The 19,769-nt window shown below is 30.1% G+C and overlaps 2 protein-coding genes across 4 annotated transcripts; both read left to right on the top strand.

The window, feature by feature from the left end:
- Window positions 1-5,865: 5,865 nt before the first annotated feature.
- Window positions 5,866-8,858, top strand: LOC108489176 (transmembrane 9 superfamily member 11-like). Of its 3 annotated transcripts, none has more exons than XM_053031133.1 (3): window positions 5,981-6,181; window positions 6,309-8,334; window positions 8,615-8,858. In XM_053031133.1, the coding sequence occupies exon 2, from the start codon at window positions 6,330-6,332 to the stop codon at window positions 8,292-8,294; it is 1,965 nt and encodes a 654-aa protein (XP_052887093.1). In that variant the 5' UTR covers window positions 5,981-6,181; window positions 6,309-6,329; the 3' UTR covers window positions 8,295-8,334; window positions 8,615-8,858. The 3 variants fall into 3 exon arrangements, with proteins under 3 accessions (XP_017649000.1, XP_052887093.1, XP_017649016.1); XM_017793527.2 differs by lacking the exon at window positions 8,615-8,858 and having other exon boundaries at window positions 6,309-7,632; window positions 7,750-8,586; XM_017793511.2 differs by having other exon boundaries at window positions 5,866-6,181; window positions 6,309-8,858.
- A 5,329-nt stretch (window positions 8,859-14,187) lies between these two features.
- Window positions 14,188-17,528, top strand: LOC108469321 (protein DUF642 L-GALACTONO-1,4-LACTONE-RESPONSIVE GENE 2-like). Its single transcript, XM_017770214.2, has 3 exons — window positions 14,188-14,407; window positions 15,310-15,807; window positions 16,735-17,528. Exons 1-3 carry the CDS (start codon window positions 14,308-14,310, stop codon window positions 17,268-17,270), a joined length of 1,134 nt encoding a protein of 377 aa, XP_017625703.1. The 5' UTR covers window positions 14,188-14,307; the 3' UTR covers window positions 17,271-17,528.
- The last annotated feature ends 2,241 nt before the right edge of the window (window positions 17,529-19,769 follow it).

The raw sequence follows: 19,769 nt of genomic DNA on the forward strand, positions 1-19,769 counted from the left end.
TTATTCAATCAAATACTAAAACAATAATTTCTACTTAAATCAAATATAAATAATTAATCTTAAATAATATAAAATAATTAACTAGAATAAAATGAATTAAAATAAATAGACACATTTACCATCAAAATATCAAATGCAATAATAAAAATATGGTTCCTAATACTCATTTACCACTAATATTGTATATCTATGTCCTAATAAATATGATTAGTTTTGTTAGAATTAATTTTATCTACCAGCTGCAATGTCGATTGTGACTTGAGAAATAGTTGACAGAAGGATAAAATTTTGACTTATATGAATCGACATACTTTTGACACAATCTATTTCGACCTTTCTTTGATGGATCTTAAAGTTTGTAAGTAGCCTATTAATTAATGAAGCGTAAACATGTTGAAAACAAGAAAAGTAAGGATTTGATTAAGACTTTCAATCTTATAGAGGGCAGTGTCCACAAAGCCCAAGCAAAATCCGAAGTTGCTTTCAATTCAAGAAACAAACCAAAACTTGTGGGAAGCTCTAGGCCGAGCTCAAGGTGACTTGGCCAGCAAGCTTTCTAGTTAGGACTTGAAATGAACAACAAAGAAAATTACAAATCTAACACAAAGAAATCGAATATGAAAACAAAGGAAATTGAATAGTGAAAAGATAAAAGAATTGTCTAGAAGGATGAATCCTAGTTCGATTAGGATTCGAAGAACAAGCTGCCGATTATGTGAATTCAACTTGTAAGAGGTTTTCGATTGTGTACTTATGTGGAATGGATGTTAAAGGGGTGGCTGGAAACACAAGAATCAAAGGGAGGTATGATGATCGAATGCTTTAAGAGTCTTCCAAGGTGTATCTGAATTTGAATGGGAGTTTCTTGCAACCAAAGAAAAAAATTAAATAGGAGGGAAGTTAGACATGTGACGACCTATTTTTGTCGGTGTCATAGAATTCAATTTTGGGCTGGGTTTCTTAAACTGAGCTACCCAAGAAGTTAAAACGAGAGGTGTAATAGCTCGATTTTTAGTGCTGCTAGAAAAGACAATTTTAGAACCCCATTTCCATAAATCGAGTTTGTTAATATTAAATATAAATATTTTCGAAGTTAGTATAAAAGAAAATTAAAGTTTGGTCCTTCAATTTTGTCTATTAATTGCTTACTTTAGGTCTAGGGACTAAATTATAAAAGTTTTATCGCTATAAATTTTTAAATTAGCTAAAGACTAAGGGACTTAAATAAAAATTAATCCAAAGCCTAAAATGGAAAAAAACCATCTTCAAGAGGTTATAGTGGACGGTAAGTTAAAATTTCTTAAATATGATTATTGTTAAAATTATAATTAAATTAACTAAGTATAAAACATGTATAAAAACATGAATTAAGTGGAAAGAAAGAGAAGGTCCATCTTCTCCATCTTTCCATACCGAAAATTCAAGAAAAAAAACAAAGAAAATTTTCCTTAAGGGTTTCAAGCTTTCGACAATGATTTGGTTAGTGCAATTAAGTCATTTTCTTGTAATTTTTATGTTTTTGAAGTCATGAGAGCTTGATTTAGCTAGCCCGTATATCAATTTGCAAAATTATTAAAGTTTTTTAAAGATTTCATTGTTGATTTCTTTAAGAAATTGTTGTTAAATTGATAGGTTTTAAGCTTAGATTATGAAAAAGGACTAAATTGAAATGTTTGGTGTGTAGTTTTGTACAAAAGGATAAAGTGAATAAATTGTGAAATTGATGTGAAATTTATTAATAATAGATAATGGAGGGTCTGTAATGAATGTAATTAAGGTCGATTTTCAAACTAAAGCTCAAAATTTAAAGCTATGACTATTTTGGTTTTAGGGACTAAATTGAATAACATGTAAAACTTTATGGGTATTGAAAAATGAAATTCCATAGGTTCATTCATGTCATGAATGTATAAATGTTTAACATTGATGAATTGAATGGAATAATAGTATAAATCAAGAATTGGATCAAACTGGAAATAATCGAAGAAAAACCAAAATTGTCAATTAGTCGTTGAAGTTTCAACTTGTTTGTCATTTTGGTCAAGTAACTTTATATGGAGCGTACTACTTTATTTTATGCTATGTTGAATTCTATTCTATTCCATTTATGTGTTGGATTGAAGTGAATTAGTGAATTTGGCACTAATGGCTTGAAATGGACTGAATTGTAAATTCATGTGAATATTGGTTATATGTAAATAGAATAGGATGTAAATGAGATTTTTGACTAAATATATGTCTCGTACAAGAAATGAATTTGTGTACAGGAATTGATAAAGCCAATTATATGAAAATGATACCTAAATAAACTTGGTAAAATGTTAGGATATGTATGACATGTCATTAAGGTTATGTAACATCTCTATTGTAAAATATGAGTAAAGTTTTTTAGCTATGTATTAAGTAAGGCTAAGAGTGAATAAATCTTAAGGGTATTCGTGAAAAAAGATGTATATTTGCATGTTAAGAAGGGTATCCGTCATAAGGATCTGTAAAAATGGAAAGTGAGTGCTATTGTGTCGTCATCTAAAATTATTCTGAATCTGAATTAATGTTATATTAAGTTATAGGATTCTGATATAACATGATATGGAATTTGTCAAAATGGTCTATACAGTGATTTATCAGTATGGATATGTGTGGTACTGAATCGGGGTAGATCTGAGTATGAGTTGGTGGCATTAAATTCTGCGTAAGTATTTGCCAAACATATATGTATCCGCCCGTGATAAATGTCAATGGAAGTGGTTTTTGAGGGTATGTTCTGTTCAAAAAGTATTATGGGACAAGAGATTGATGAAATGTTTGGAAGGATTCCTTAGTTAGTTAGATAAGGAAGACTGAGTATGATGAGAGTATGATAGCTGGTGTATAAGAGAATGGTAAACTGTGGTGGTATCTGTCGAAATAAATAATGCAGAATAATTGGCACCCAGTAGATCATACAAGATTGCAAAGTATCAAATGTATTGTTATAATGAGATCACTAAGTACTCCTATACTTATAAGATTTGTTATTGTTTTTCAAGTATTTGAGAGAAGACTTCACCTGGAGGGATGATGCTAGGAGAACGGCAAAATGGTGGCAGAGTAGGCTATTATGCATATAGTGGAGTTGTCTCGTAGTCTAAGAGTACGCCATTTAAGTTTGTATTAATTAAACTATTAACTTGTAAAGATTTATGTCAAGATTGTTGTATCCAAATATATATTTTAAATACTTCCTTTATTTTTATATAATAAGTTTTCAGTTAAATTGTTAAAGAACATGTGTAAGGAAATTAAGAAATTTGTAAATTATTTTTATTAATGGTTAAATCTTATGTGGTAACACTCAGAATCCAAACTCGATGAATCAAGTTGGGTTTAGGGTGTTACATAATTTAAAATAATTTTTATTTAAAAAATGATTAAAAACTTATAAAAAATCTAAATCAAGAGAATCGTGATGGGCTTCATTTGAAGTTAGCCTTAGACCAAAATCTTTCTGATAACAGATTGGAGCTAGAATAGATCTTGTTGGTTTTTTTTATCAAATGTTCAAATTGAAAAGAGTTAGGGTTATGAGTTAGGTTTTAGAGTTTATAGTTATAGGGTTAAGAAAAGAGTTGAGTTTGAATGTATTTACAAGAGAAAATTTTCTTTGACCTTGACATTTATGAATATTGAGATCAAGAATCATTAGCACAAGATCTAAAATGTAATACTTTAATAATTTTTTCGTCTAAATAACTATGATTTGATATATTTAAGTATATCTAACAACAAAATGAATATTATAATGACATATTTAAGTATAATTTTACTAATAATACTTGTATCATATTTTTATTTTGTTATTTAATACACTTAATACTAATAAAATATAAATTAATTCAATGTGCATATATAATTGAATCGTGCCATAATAATACGTTTGGTGGAGGAATAGAATATCCTGAATGAAGAAATAGTTATTCCGTGGAATGCTACTCCTTAGCTATTCCTACTTATAATGTAATGGTTATTCTTTAGAGATAGCTAAGAATAACTATTATGTGCAACATTGAACAGTAATAGAAATAAAATTTCCAAACACACCCTTAAAAGAAGGAGATAGTGCAACGATAGAGGGGAGGGAAGGAGGGAAGGAATGAGAATCGACATTCTTGTGTCGACCGACTGACCACTCAAGGCTAACCGAAATATGAAAAAAAAAAATCAACATATCAGAAAACCCAGCATCAACATATTCAACATAAACAAATAATCATTCACAAAGTTCAAAAGAAAAACTAAAAAAAAAAAAACACCTGAAAAGAAAAAATAAAGAGGTGAAGAACTGTTTCTGGTGAAAATTTGATATCAATGGGACATCAACCACCGGCTGGTGGTAGGCAGTAGTTTATAGTGGTCAATGACAATTAAACCACTGGAAGTTGGCGGAAAGAAAACGAAAAACTTAGAAGCCAATGAAGAGAATTTGAAGAAGGACACTTAGAAGTGTGAAGTATAGAAAAATGAAATCCTTAAAAAAAGGGAAAAAAATTATCTATTTATACAAAGATTATTTTTTTTCAAATACAAAGATTAAATTCATAGAAAAATATTTTAATTATTATTAAAGTTTAAAAATACTAAAAATAGTTTGATAAAAATAAAAATAGTATATATTAATTTTAATTTTAATTTAACAATAATATATTATCTTTCATTCGTGGAGTTAAATTTTATAATCTTACCAATTTTAATTTTAATATTTATTTTATGAATTAACATTAAATAGAATATGCATATTTTTAATAATCAATTCCCACTGAATAACTATTACATTTCTACTCTATTCCATTCAAATGAACTAATTTATTGTGCTTTAGCTCAGTTCATACGATGGTTGTATACAAAAAAAAAATTTAATTAAAAGTTATTAGCATAATACTTATTTGACCCTCCAACTTTATGAAAGAAGTCATTTTAGCCCTCTATTTAATTTTTCACATTTTTTAGCTCTTTAATTTGTGTTGTTTGTCAAATAACCCGAAAACAGATGAAAAAATTAATATATATTAACTTTACTAATGTGGCATACACGTGGGTGTCATGTTAACAATTAATTATTTTAAAATAAAATGTTAAAAATTAAAATTTTAAAAATATTTTTAAATATTTTCTAAATTTTAAAAATTAATTAATTGCTAACATGACATATTGCCATGTGGATGTCATGTCAACAAAGTTAACAAACGTTAATTTTTCCATTTTATTTGGGGTGATTTGACAAATAATACAAGTTTTAGGGCTAAAAGAGCGAAAAATTAAATGGAAAGATAAAATAATTTTTGTAAAGTTAGAGGGCCAAATAAGTTATTATGTAAAAATTATTTTTATCATTTTAATTATAAAGCTTAAGATCTATTGACATAAAAATAATAATAACAAAATGAGTAGATTCAGCCTTAAGTCCCAAATTAGGCCTAAATTATCGATAGTTAGTTAGCTCAAGAAGAAAACTAGAATGAATTTCATTTTCAAAAATAAGATAATTAATTAATTTTCTCTAGTTTCGAGATTAAATCAAATAATTAATTCAACTATTAATCTAATTTAATGAATTGGAATAAATGTAGGGTAGGACTGAAACTTCAAAATTTCTAGAGCTTCAATCATGTCATTGATGGAAGGGTAGTTGGTATTATTTAGCTTCTTTTAACTTGTTTTTGAAATTTGTATTAAATGTATGTGTTAATCACTATAGCTATAACTGTAATTATAATTAAAAGTATAAATAATATGATAATCTTACCATTTAAATGAAAATTTTGATAAAAATAGTAAAGAAATTATTTTAATTCAGGTATATATATAACACTTAACCAAAATATAAACAAATACCAAAAACACACAAAGAAACAATAACTTGAAAAGATCAAAGAAAATTTGAAAAAGAAAAGAGAAAATAATAATAATAATAATAAAGAAGTCGCAATACTTTGATGGTGACCCACCCGGCTTTTGGCGGAAAACGCACAAAGCGAATCGTATAAATATCGGATCGTTTGTGTTTTCGATTGCTGCTTTTGTTCTCTGGAATATTTCAAATTCGTTTAAAAGAAAAATAAACAAACAATTTGAAGATCTCTACGTTTGGACTTCAATTTGGTCATAAAGACTATCCTCTTCTTTCTCTCAGGCAATTCCCAAGGTTAGTCATATCCTTTCTTCCCTTGCACAATTTCTTTAATATTACATGCAGTGGTAGATTTTTGCTATATTGTTTTCTCTAAACACTTTTTTTTTTTTAACTCATTTTTCGATCTGGGTTTTCCTAGATCTTCCAAAATTTGCATGTCATGGGTCATGTTGAGATCTGGGTATTGACAATGTGCGTGATATTTCAATCGGGATATGGGTTTTATCTGCCTGGTAGTTACCCTCACAAATGTGTTGTTGGGGATCCTTTATCTGTCAAAGTAAATTCCTTAACTTCCATTGACACCGAAATGCCCTTTAGCTATTACAGTTTACCCTTTTGTAAGCCTAAAGAGGGTGTTAAGGATAGTGCTGAGAATTTGGGTGAGCTTCTCATGGGAGATCGGATTGAGAATTCACCATATAAGTTTAAAATGTACGTTAATGAGTCTGAGATCTTCTTATGTCAATCTAAAAAGTTATCGGCTGATGATTTCAAGTTGTTGAAGAAGAGGATTGATGAGATGTATCAGGTTAACTTGATTCTCGATAATTTGCCTGCAATAAGGTATACCAAGAAAGAGGGTTTTATGTTGAGGTGGACCGGGTATCCGGTTGGAGTTAAGGTTCAGAATGTGTATTATTTGTTTAATCATTTAAAATTTAAGGTGCTTATTCATAAGTACGAGGAAACAAGTGTGGCACGTGTGATGGGAACGGGGGATGCTGTTGAGGTTATGCCCACTGTTACCAAGGAGGGGTCAGATATGCCTGGACATATGGTTGTTGGGTTTGAGGTGGTTCCTTGTAGCGTGGTGCATGATGGTACTTTAGTTAATAAATTGAAAATGTATGAAAAATACCAATCTCCAATAAAATGCGACCCAAATGCTGTCTCAATGCCCATCAAGGAAGGTGAGCCGATTGTCTTCACCTATGAGGTTGCTTTTGAGGAGAGTGATATCAAGTGGCCATCTCGATGGGATGCTTATTTGAAGATGGAAGGATCCAAGGTCCATTGGTTCTCGATCTTGAATTCTCTTCTGGTGATCACTTTCCTTGCTGGTATAGTCCTTGTGATCTTTTTAAGGACTGTTAGGCGGGATCTGACCCGATATGAGGAGCTAGACAAGGAGTCCCAAGTACAGATGAACGAGGAGTTATCTGGGTGGAAGTTAGTTGTCGGGGATGTTTTCCGTGCCCCATCCAATCCTGCACTTTTGTGTATTCTGATAGGAGATGGAGTTCAGATCCTTGGTATGGCAATTGTGACAATATTGTTTGCTGCTCTCGGATTTATGTCACCAGCATCCCGTGGCACTCTTATTACAGGTATGCTATTTTTCTACCTAATTCTAGGTATTGCAGCTGGCTATGTTGCAGTACGTCTTTGGAGAACGATTGGCTGTGGTGATCATAAAGGATGGATTTCTGTCGCTTGGAAAGCTGCTTGTTTCTTCCCTGGTATTGCTTTTTTAATTCTAACCATTTTGAATTTCCTGTTGTGGGGAAGTCACAGCACAGGAGCCATTCCATTTGCTGTTTTTGTTATTCTACTTCTGCTCTGGTTCTGTATCTCAGTTCCACTCACCTTACTTGGTGGATACTTTGGGGCTAAGGCGCATCATATTGAATATCCTGTCCGAACCAACCAGATCCCTCGTGAAATCCCAGCTCAAAAGTACCCATCATGGCTGTTAGTTCTTGGTGCTGGGACCCTGCCTTTCGGTACCCTTTTCATCGAGCTATTCTTCATCATGTCTAGCATATGGATGGGACGAGTCTACTACGTTTTTGGGTTTTTATTTATTGTTCTAATTCTTCTTGTTGTGGTTTGCGCCGAAGTATCTTTGGTGTTAACTTACATGCATCTGTGTGTGGAGGACTGGAAATGGTGGTGGAAATCCTTCTTTGCTTCTGGTTCAGTTGCTATCTACATCTTCTTGTACTCCATAAATTATCTTATATTTGATCTTAAGAGTTTGAGTGGACCTGTGTCTGCTACTCTTTACTTGGGGTATTCTCTTTTCATGGTTCTTGCAGTCATGCTCGCAACAGGCACCGTTGGATTCCTTTCTTCTTTCTGGTTCGTGCATTATTTATTTGCTTCGGTAAAGCTGGATTGAAGAAAGCTTGTCCAGCCACAAAAATTGGCACATTTAAGAGGTAGGCAGCCCTGAACATAAAAAGTCAAAATCATCTCTTGACTTCGAGCATTACTTTGCTAGGGAAACTTTAGTAAGTGGAATAACCAATAAGTCGGCCCAGTTTTGCTTAAATCTTTATTAGATGTCTATGATGCATGACAACACAATACCAAGTCTGTTTTTGCAGTCTGATGTATTATTGGAGGCCACTTTTGTGTCGTTTTGGTAACATACATTTGGGTAAATTTTATGTTGGAAATATGTTATCAGAGTTCAGGTTTTTTAGTTGGTTTTTTCAGTGCTTTTCTCCCCATCCAATATCCAACTCAAAAGAGATTGCTTAATTTCTGAAAAAGATCAAATTTGGAAAGCAGAACAGAAACCGTCTAGAGCACCCACTGCGTGCCCGGAATGTGACACCATGCCAGGAATTCCTTGTTTTATGCCTCGTTTGCTTACTATTGTAATAACATGAAGAAGAAGTTTATTTATTACATATGTTTTACAATATGCAAACATAAAATAAAGAATAGTTAATAGAAATTTAAACTTTAAATTAGAAATATGTGTAAAAACTTTTGTAAAAAAAAAAAAAAACCTCTTCAAAATAAACGAAATATTTTCTTTCGATTTTCTAAAAGTAAGTCATAGGAGTAGTTAAATATTACCAGTTGAGTTAGATTATTGATAACTCATATACTAAAACATATGTAAAAATAATACTCTTACCAAACATAACATTAAACACGGATTTTTAGTTCATACAATAATAGTATTGTGTAATTTCAGTTAAAGTTTATTAGTATGAAATTCATTGGCAAAAATGATCTTTAGATAACAGAAGTCTAGTCTTCGTAGTTGATTCATTTGAATTAAATTGTTAAGAAAGATGGCATTGAACACGTGCTAAGTGTGCATAATTAATTAAATATATATGTTAATACTTAGAATTGTTTTCTAACTTAATCTATAAACTGATACTTAAATTATACTCTTTTTTATCATTTTGGTACTTAAACCATTTTTTGGACATAATATTATGAGCTTAAGGAAAAATGGGAAATTAGGGAAATCGAAACCCCATATGAAGAATTGGGAGAAATTGATTGAAGTGGGAAAAGAGAAAACAAGCTGAATGGAAGTGGGCCTAATTAAATAGTGGGTCAAAACAATGGGCTCAAGAATTCAAGTATGAAGAGCAGATCACTAGGTGTTAAAGGACGTCATTATTCCAACTTAGCATTACAACAACTAACTGTACTATTGATTTCAACAGCTAGCCAACCATGGCTAATGACGATTATCCAAAAATAATTTAATAGTACTAGTTTGTTATTTAGTTGTAAGAACAAAATCAAATATAAATTATAATGTAACGAGCCACTATTTTCATGAATGAAATTACTCAAAATTTTCTTCTTCTTCATTTATCAAATCTCTAAATTTTTTAAATTTAACATTGAATCTCTAAATTTTTTAAATTTAACATTGAATTTATAACAAATTTAGTATCAGAGCCTTCAAAAGATCCACTCTTCAAGTTGGGTGAATTGAAAAGAACATTCAATATGACTGGTTTTAGTAGAACTAGTATGCAACATTATTTAATCATAGAATCATCCCATTAAAGTATCATAATTGAACTCTTATTTATTATATACCATTACAAAAGTCACTCACTAAGTACTCGTTCAGTAACCTTGTCATAAGTGTGTTATCTTCATGATAACTATTACATCTTCCTTCATGAAAAGTCAATTACTAACAAATAGTAATTAAATATTTTATCTCTAAGACAAACAACTCGTGGCTATGTTACTTTTCTTCTATCATGTAATGTCAATGAGATGACATCATTTACCTTTATTAGACTATGAATTCTATTGTTGTGGAATGATGCTAATCATGCAGAAGTCGTATACCCAACGTAACAGCTTTCATTTCCTTATCTATTTGAACTCAAGTTTTCATTTAGATCAAAGTACACAAGTCACACATGTCCATTATCTATTCATAACTAAGGTATGTCATACTATAAATGTAACAAGTGAATAAATACATAAACGATGATATATTTTACTTGGGTACTCTCCCATATATTGTTAGTCTAATTAGTCGCATCTATATCTCTATTTTATAGGAGCCATCCACTCTGATACTCAAGATAAGGTATCTCCCCAATTGGATTTGATAGACAACATATTAATCTTTCAATTTATTTGCTCAATTTCGATTAGGCTAATGACATGTTGAGATTATCTACTTGTATCAGTTGTTATTATTAAGTATATATAACTTAAAATTAAAGCATGTTATGCGTATTTTCACTTAGGTCCCTTATAATCAAGGTAGTCAATACCACATCAATGGATGCTGTATTTTTCTACTAAAACTAGTAAGTAATTATAGTGGTCTGTTTTGATGTACAATTTTAGATTTATCATTATTTAAAAAATGTTTAATATATATAATTATAAATATTGAATAAATTTTAAATATAAAATATTCGCCAATTATATAAAACACTAATTAAACTCCACAAATATAATTTTATCATTTAATAAATTCAAAACAAACAAGATAGCTTGAGGTTTAAGGATTTTTCGATAAAAAAGCTGAAGGATGGATGAAACATTTTCTTTGATAATCAAGGGAGTGGTTTTCATATATATAATATTCTAAATGTGAATATATGTCCCAAAAAATTAAAAATGTTAAATTTTATTTTCTAGTGTAATAGTTTTTTATTGGTTAACACATTCAAATTAAGTTTCTAGCATAATGGTTAAAAGTTTTATATTTTTTTAATATTATTCATGCATCAATTTATGCATCATGTTCTGTTCGATACGACTGGAAGTGACTGAAATAAACTAGTGCAATCAGTATAGACTAAAATTTTCACTGGCACGAAAAAGGGTGTTGCTTGTTTCACTTTAACACTAGAACGGTGCACATTGACTAATACGATCAGAACCGATGTAGAATCGACTACCATACTTATAACTTTAATGCCAGTAATTCTCGTATCTTTCATCTTCCCGATCTAATATCTACCTATCAATTCATAACATTCAACTCCAAAGTTCTCATATCTTACTTAAGTCCTTAAAACTCAACCATTACCCCTTTAGCCTAAGCTTAATCAAACTTGTTCCAACATTACCCAATTCATTTCTAGCATGTTTCTCACATAAACTAAACTTAACAATCAAGTATTTTATAGTTTCAAGTTTCAATTTTCTATGTTCTCAACAAATGTAACATGACCAAATTTGCACAATAGAAAATTCTAACTTATTGGGCTGTTAAATTTAGCTTCCTAGTTTGAAAATCCATAAAAATCTTCAAAGAAAACTTGCTTACCTTACAAAAATGGTGGACGGCAATGGTGGAGAAACCTAAACCCTTTCTTTCTTCTTAATTTCGGTTGGAGAAGATGAAGGAGAAATTATATAAACATGTTTTCTCTTTCCCACTAGCTTATATATTAACCTTTAATTAAGCTTAATTAACTTAATAATCACAAATCGAATGGCTAGAGTCTAACATGACATTAGTTAGTGGAATCCAATGGGTCAGGTCACTTTGGTCTACAAATATTAACTCAATCGTGGTTAAATTGCTATTGAGGCCTTGGCTTATTTGCACACTAAGATTTTGCTAAATTTCTTAATAAAATCTCATTTGTTTAGTCACCTTTCAATTTAGTCCTCGTACTATGTTTAATAACCTATTTAATAATTTAATAAATAATTCAATTTTCTAATCTCATAATCATCTAGTAACTATCTTGGTTCAATATTCCAACATTTTCGATTAAGAAATTAAAACCTTAAAATTGAACTTTTCCACGCCAATGAAATTTAGATTGTTACACTGTTTAATCAGTTTGTACCGATTTTTAAGTCAATTGATTCAATATCTTTCTTCAAACTAATACCTTTATTAGTTCTCGATCTAACTGATCCAACTGATTAATCCATTCCAAGTAGTGCTGAAGATGTCATTTGGAGATGGAGAGAGAGAAGGTTACTTTAGTGTGTGGTAGGCTTGCATGCGTGTAGCTACAGCTTAGGGATTGAACCCCATCCCATGTGAATATTTGATTTCATTTAATTATATTAAATCTGAATTTTTTTATTCAATTTTTAGAAAGAAATCATATTATCAACCAACTAAATGAAAAACATCCAATTCATTTTTTCCCACTCATCCGATTCTTTACATCATTGTGAATTTAGACTTACGATCAAAATATAAGACAAAACTAATGGTTATTTGGTTCATAAATTAAAAATTGTATTTTTTTTATTTTTCTTAATTAATTAGATATACTTTATATAATATAAAAATAAATATTGATATTTAAATTAGTATATATAATTTTAAAATACTATATATCCGTCCAAACTAGTAAATTTGATTAATATTTTTCTTTTCCAAGTAAAAACATGATATTTCATTATAAATTTTTTAACCAATGAGGTTTCTTTGAATAACGATAATTTGAACTCAAATTAATTTCAAGGCACATTTGTAATATTTTTAATAATTAAATTTGGATGTAATTGTTTGTAATTATATATGTTTGATATGTTTAGATAACTCTCGCAATTAGTGCGTCTCATTGAATTGGATGTGATTGAAGCACCCTAATTACACTTTCTAATTTTTGAAGGAGTTAAAAATTAGAGTAATTACACTTAAAAATCTAATTACACTATGACTTTACAAACACTCGTATAATTTTTAAACTCCCAAATCCATCTATTTTTTATACAAGGTATAAATTTTATATTAGAAGCATAGACACGTCACACATCTAAATATAAACAAACATGAATGAACAAATTATAAAAATTAAAATATAACTATAATTATATGTATTTTACAAAGTTAAACAAAATTATATTAAAATTTTCGAAGTTAGACAACACTTTATTTTTAATTTATTCTTTTGTTCAAAAATCATAAAAACATAGTAGCATAGACATGCTGGGCCGACTCTATTAATGAGCATCTAAACTCTTAAATATATGGCCAAAAAATAAATATGTATGTTTTATAAAGCTATGATTATATTATAAATATTTATAAAAGGTATTATGTATTTTTAATTTTCATGAAATACTATCTCATTATAAAAACTTTAAATTTTGTTATCATATTATTCACTATTTTATTGGATTAACATATTGCATATAATTATTTGATTTTAATATTTGTTACTTGTATAGAAAAAAATTAATTATACTCATAAATTTTAAAATTATTTAAATTAATATTTTAATTTAAATTGTATAATTATATAATTATAATTTTGTACTATAAAACATGACATATATAATTACACTTTATCAGTAAAATATGTTTAAAGAAGTATAATTTCTTATAATTACTACCCAATAATGACACTAGACTCAAGATTGAAATCATGAGGGCTTTGAAACCTCAAACCCTATATAAATCACGTGTTAGTCTTGACTCTAAATTTTATTTTGGCATAAACTCCAATACGAGTGAGCCTTATTTTAATATATTCCTTTTATTAATTTGATTATGCTTCATTCATATATTTATTATTTGTATATATATTTGTAATTTAAAAAATTAATAACAAGTGGCTCAAGAAAGTAACCGCAGGTCTTTTTCTTAAGTATTTGGATTGAGTTTGTATTTTAAAATTATCGATATCGAGAATATTTTATCTAAATACTTTCTCGATTTGAACGTAATTGGCTTTAAACAGTAAAATAGATAGCAACCTTACTATATTTAAAAAAGGAAAAAAGAAAAAAAAAAAAAAACCGCCCACGTGAAGGTTGATTTACGAATGTCAAGTTGGTTATTTGGGCAAAATCCAAGGGATTTCTCATAGCTGAGCATGCATATAAGCCCCTTCCTCTCCTCTGTTTTGCTCCAACCAACTTAAGCTGACATCTCTTTTTGTTCCTAAATCTGTCAGAAATTACACACTAGAATTGTAGCAATGCAAGGGCTCGTCTTACTATTGGTGCTCCTTTGCGCCAGCTGCCATATCTCCCTTTCCTTGACCAATAGTACTGCCGGCAACGGTACTGTGGCGGACGGTAAGACTATATATCTATGCATTCTTTTAATATCGAACAAAATACATTCACTCCTTACCGACACTAAGAGTGCTCAACTCTTAATGTTCAACAAAAAATATTAGGAAAAAATGGAAAGAAATTATACAGTTTTGATGTTGTGGTTTAAGCAGCTGATCTAGATCGTTGCCATCGGTCTAAAACACTTCTTATTGCATACTGATCTGAAACTGTTGCTTTTTACCTCTTGACTGCTTTTAATGAGCTGAATTCATAGGAATATGGAGATTTAAATCGGGATTATCAGTTGGTACAAGCAATGCTACAAAGCTAGCAGTAGTATACGTAATTGTTATATTTTCTTTTACCAAAGAGGGTTAAGGGAAGGAATTGTAAAGTCGGATACTTTGAGAGTAATAACGAACGAGTATTGGACCAAACCTGAATTCTTAATTGTTACGGGTTATAAGTTTATTTAAATTGGTTATTTCGTCTATAAAGCAGAACATTTAATGAGGCAATTCCTACTAGGATATTGAGCTAGTATTTTAGAACGAGAATGACCTTATTATGTCCGATATGTAAAGAGTGTTGATGCAGGGTATTTAATGCGTTTGCATGTTCATGACTGGATAATTTTGCAGAGAGCCATCAACCTCAATGACAGAAAAAATTTACCATATCAGCGGTGCAGTATGCTAAATTATTTCTTCTTAAAGTATCATGTTTTATTTCTTTTCTAACTCGCACATCTGTACTTTTTCATCACTGTCTGTTCATTTCTGGAACACCTAATGAAATTTATGATTGAAGAAACTAGAATAAATGATAATGAACTTTTATTAACCATATGCATTCCCTTTAGGAAAAATGTGAGTTTGGGTTTCAACATGTTTGTCTTTCCCTATGATAATTGGGTTCAGGACTACTGGAAAATGGCAACTTTGAAAACGCCCCAAATGCAACAAACATGAAAGGCACCGTGGTTGTTGGACGCTATGCAATACCAGGGTGGGTGAATGAGGGGTTTGTGGAATACATAAAGTCAGGGCAAAAGCAAGGGGACATGCTGCTGGTGGTGCCCGAAGGGGCCTATGCAGTAAGGCTAGGAAACGAGGCATCCATCAAGCAGAAGATAAAGGTGATCAAAGGGATGTATTACTCCATCACATTCAGTGCAGCTCGGACTTGTGCTCAAGAGGAGCGTTTGAATGTAACGGTGGCGCCTGATTCCGGCGTTCTGCCCATCCAGACTGTGTACAGTAGCAGTGGTTGGGACAACTATGCATGGGCGTTCAAAGCAATATATGAGGTTGCAGAGTTGATTATTCATAATCCAGGAGTGGAGGAAGATCCAGCTTGTGGACCACTTATCGATGCTGTTGCAATCAAGGCTTTATATCCTCCTAGACCAACCAATAGTAAGTGTTTCAATTCACCATCGGCCTACGTTTCAATATTACTTAATTAGCTTTGATTTAACTTTTAAGATTGTTTTTCACTTGGGGAATATTCATTACATAGAAATTGGGTTCTGTCTTTTTCTGCTTAACTTTTTGTGGGACATAGGAACAACTGTCCAAAGTAAATGGTGGATGAGTGGGCTACGGATAATGAAAGAAACCCATGAATCATGACTCCTTCCGGCTGGCTCTTGTAGGAATAAAACTTAAATTAGGATTAATTATTGCATGTTGCAGTCTGATTCTGTTAATTAAGACTTACATTCACCATTGTTCTTGCTGAAAATTGAATTAAAACTTTAGCATTTGATACAATCTTTAAGAAAGTCTTTTTAGTGCACTTCTTTCCGATCCGATGCATTTGGACCAAATTCTAATTCTAGAGTCATCATTGCTAGGAAAGTCATCATTTGGACCAAATACCATCTCGACCTGAACAAAATTGATTTCAGATTGTAAAAATGATGAGGACACCTGTAATTATAGAAGAAAATAAGTTTTTGGTATGCTAAAACTTGAATATCATATTTACTAAATTCCATCTTTTAAGAGTGATTGTATGATCAAGCTAAGCTCAATAAATGTTATTACTGTGGTTGAAAGCACAATACTGAAATTTTGAGACGAATTTGAGATAGAGATGGTACTTCTACAAGAACATGTGGTGTGGCCTTTGTTTTCAAAGTTATGATTCAGATTTGGGCCAACGAATTGTTGCAGACAATTAAGGAGCTAGCTACTGGTATACCTAACACCTTGGTCCCGTTTCACGTGGCATTCAATGCTATGCCTCTTCACTTGTTGTTTTGATTTCAAACATAATAGTAGAACGTGTCATGGTAGAGTGAATTTAAGGACTGACTATTCAAGTTTCTATTTCTTTAGAAAACAGTGTGAAAAATGGAGGTTTTGAAGAAGGTCCCTACGTATTCCCCAACACTCCATGGGGTGTCTTAATTCCACCCAACATCGAGGATGATCACTCTCCTCTGCCTGCCTGGATTGTTGAATCCCTCAAGGCCGTCAAGTACATCGACTCAGCACATTACTTTGTGCCTCAAGGGCGAAGAGCAGTGGAGCTAGTTGCTGGAAAAGAGAGTGCCATCGCTCAGATAGTCAGGACCATCGTCGGAAAAATGTACAGGCTCTCGTTTGCGGTTGGGGATGCTAACAACTCCTGTGTAGGTTCTTTGGTTGTGGAGGCATTCGCTGGAAAAGACACACTCAAAGTCCCATACGAGTCAAAGGGTAAAGGTGGATTCAAGCGTGCTGAGCTTAAATTCAAGGCTGTTTCCAACAGAACAAGAATCATGTTCCTTAGCACTTTTTACACCATGAGGAGTGATGACTTCTCTTCCCTATGTGGCCCAGTCCTCGACGACGTGAAGCTTTTGAGCATCCAAACTTCCCCGAATCCTTGATCATCATCGACCTGATTTACAGCCGTCGATGAAGCAAGCCACATATACCCTAGAATCTGGCTATATTGAATGTTTTGGTATACTACATTGTTTCCCCCTATTTTAGCATGCTTTGTGAGAGTTTAATTAGTTTATTAATCCAACAAAATATATACTAATATCAGGGTGGTATACCATGTGAATTTATTACTTGTTTATGTATTTTATTTAATAATACTATTTTATATCAATAAAATTTTACAATTTTCAAAAATGAAATTAACACAAATTTTTTACATAAATTTTCTTTAACTAATTGTAATTTGAATTTAGGGGGAGCATTCGATCGAATCGAATCGAAAATTTTCTAGTTAATCAAATTTTCGAATCTTATTTTATCATCTTAACTTAATTTGAAGTTTTCTCGAATCGAGTCGAGTGAGATAGAATTCGAATCGAATCGAATCAAATATATTTGTTCGAGTTAAATTTAAAAAAAAATGACTTTTGTGTTGTTTATTTTTATATAATTTAAAAAAAAAAAATCATACAACAAAAATTGAAGTAAGTAAGTAAATAACTAAAAAATAATTAAGAAGAAGAAGAATAAGGAAGGAGGGTTTATTTTAGGGTTTTTTGAGAAAAATAGATTATAAGGTTTGAATTGAATGGAAATAGAGAGAAGAAGAAAGATAATTTAGGGTTTGGACTTTGCCGGGGATTTGATTTGGGAGAGAAATTGAGATTTGGGAAAATAAATCATTGGGGTTTGGGCAGACGGGCTTGGGGAAATGGAAAATATAAAATGTTTGGGCTTGGGTGAAATTGAGTTTAAGTAAAAGCCTAAAATTTTAAAAAATTAAAAAAATATAGTTTATATTCGGTTTATTCAAATTATTCGAGTTATTCGAATTCGAAAATTCAACTCGACTCGAACTCAAAATTCGAAAAAAAAAAGTCGAGTTGATTCGATTAACTCGATTCGAATAATTCGAAATTCAAAATTTTTTTCGATTTTTTCAAATCGAATCGAATTTTGCTTACCTTTATTTAAATTTACAATTATAATTATCATAATAACAATTTTTTTCTATATTTTATACTTAAAATTTTATTTAACTAATAAATTTATTTTAAAATTAGCACTATTAATTATTATAAATCATAATTATTTTTAAAAGTTTAATTATCACGACCTCTAATAAATTTTAATTATTTTTAACCCTATAATTATCACAATTTCTATTTTACTTCAATCTTTTTATTTTAAATGCGGAACTAGTAATAGGATGGAAAATAAAGAACGTTCTTGCCAGTTTAAAAGTTTTTCATACTCGTCTTTTATATATATTATAGATTATAGATAACAATAAATGAAAAAATAATTAACAATCCATTATATATAGACATGCATGTACATGCAAGTGCAGATAAGTATACCAGGTGTTTACCTTCCATGGATGTAACTATCAGGAAATGTGAGAACAGAAACCTTAGATGGCAACCGCCTACCGATGCGAGTTGTAATCAATCACCAAAAAATAAATTTCAAAAGCTCCAATTAAATGACCAGACCTTGCATGCTTATACTTGAAAAAGGCATGTTCGGGAAAAAAAAATTATGCATAAATTTTTTTATTTTTTTTTACGAAGGGCACATTATTAGGAATATTTTTCTAAGAATTAAATAGTTTCTTTTAATGTTTGATTTTAACTATTTCACTTAACAAATTGAAATACAAAAATAAAAATAAAAAACAAATAACTTCATTTTTTAGAAAAATTAATTCAAGATAAATCTCGAGTATATTTTCTCTTTAAATCAATAAGATATCAAGAAATATTGTTAATTAGTGACAGTAAAACAAAGATTTTAGTTAAGGGAAAAAGCTTATCATGTTCACATATCTTCCCACCATTATTATCAAACTTAGATATGACATTAAAAACGTAAATAAATCATGTAATCCATGCAGTTTTTCAGACTGACTATCATCCTTATCACATACTTAAATGCACATACAGAACACCAAAAGCACATTTCGACATTAATTTTACCTTCACGCCTCTTGCAAAAACAGCTTCAAAAATCCAAAATTGAAATTTTTAAAAATTTTGCATGGATTTTAATTACTTTTTAAAATATGTTTGCAAACATATAATATTTATTTAAATCTAAAAATATTAAAAAATAATTTTAAATTGAAACATATAATATTAAAACTAAATTGTTTTTATAAAAAATGTTTTAAAACTTTTAAAATTAAAAATTAATTTCAAAATTTTCAAAATTATTTTATATTTAACCGTAAAAAACATTTTTAAATATAATATAAAAATAATTTATCAAAAAGTTCTGATCATTTTAAAAGTTTCAAAAATTGAAATACTATTTTTAAAATAATTTTACAAAATTTAAAAGTTCAAAATATTATTTACAATTTTCTATTAAAAGTTTTAAATAATTAAATAAAATACCTTATCAAAATATAAATAAATTACATAAGTTTAAATATTTTT

Source organism: Gossypium arboreum, chromosome 7 (assembly GCF_025698485.1).
Source record: "Gossypium arboreum isolate Shixiya-1 chromosome 7, ASM2569848v2, whole genome shotgun sequence".
Classification (NCBI taxonomy): domain Eukaryota; kingdom Viridiplantae; phylum Streptophyta; class Magnoliopsida; order Malvales; family Malvaceae; genus Gossypium; species Gossypium arboreum.

Coding starts and splice junctions, on each gene's coding strand:
- LOC108469321 (XM_017770214.2), top strand. CDS start 14,308: ATGCAAGGGCTCGTCTTACTATTGGTGCTCCTTTGCGCCAGCTGCCAT. Junction 14,408..15,309: donor CAACGGTACTGTGGCGGACG/GTAAGACTATAT, acceptor AATTGGGTTCAG/GACTACTGGAAAATGGCAAC. Junction 15,808..16,734: donor TCCTCCTAGACCAACCAATA/GTAAGTGTTTCA, acceptor CTATTTCTTTAG/AAAACAGTGTGAAAAATGGA.
- LOC108489176 (XM_017793511.2), top strand. CDS start 6,330: ATGGGTCATGTTGAGATCTGGGTATTGACAATGTGCGTGATATTTCAA.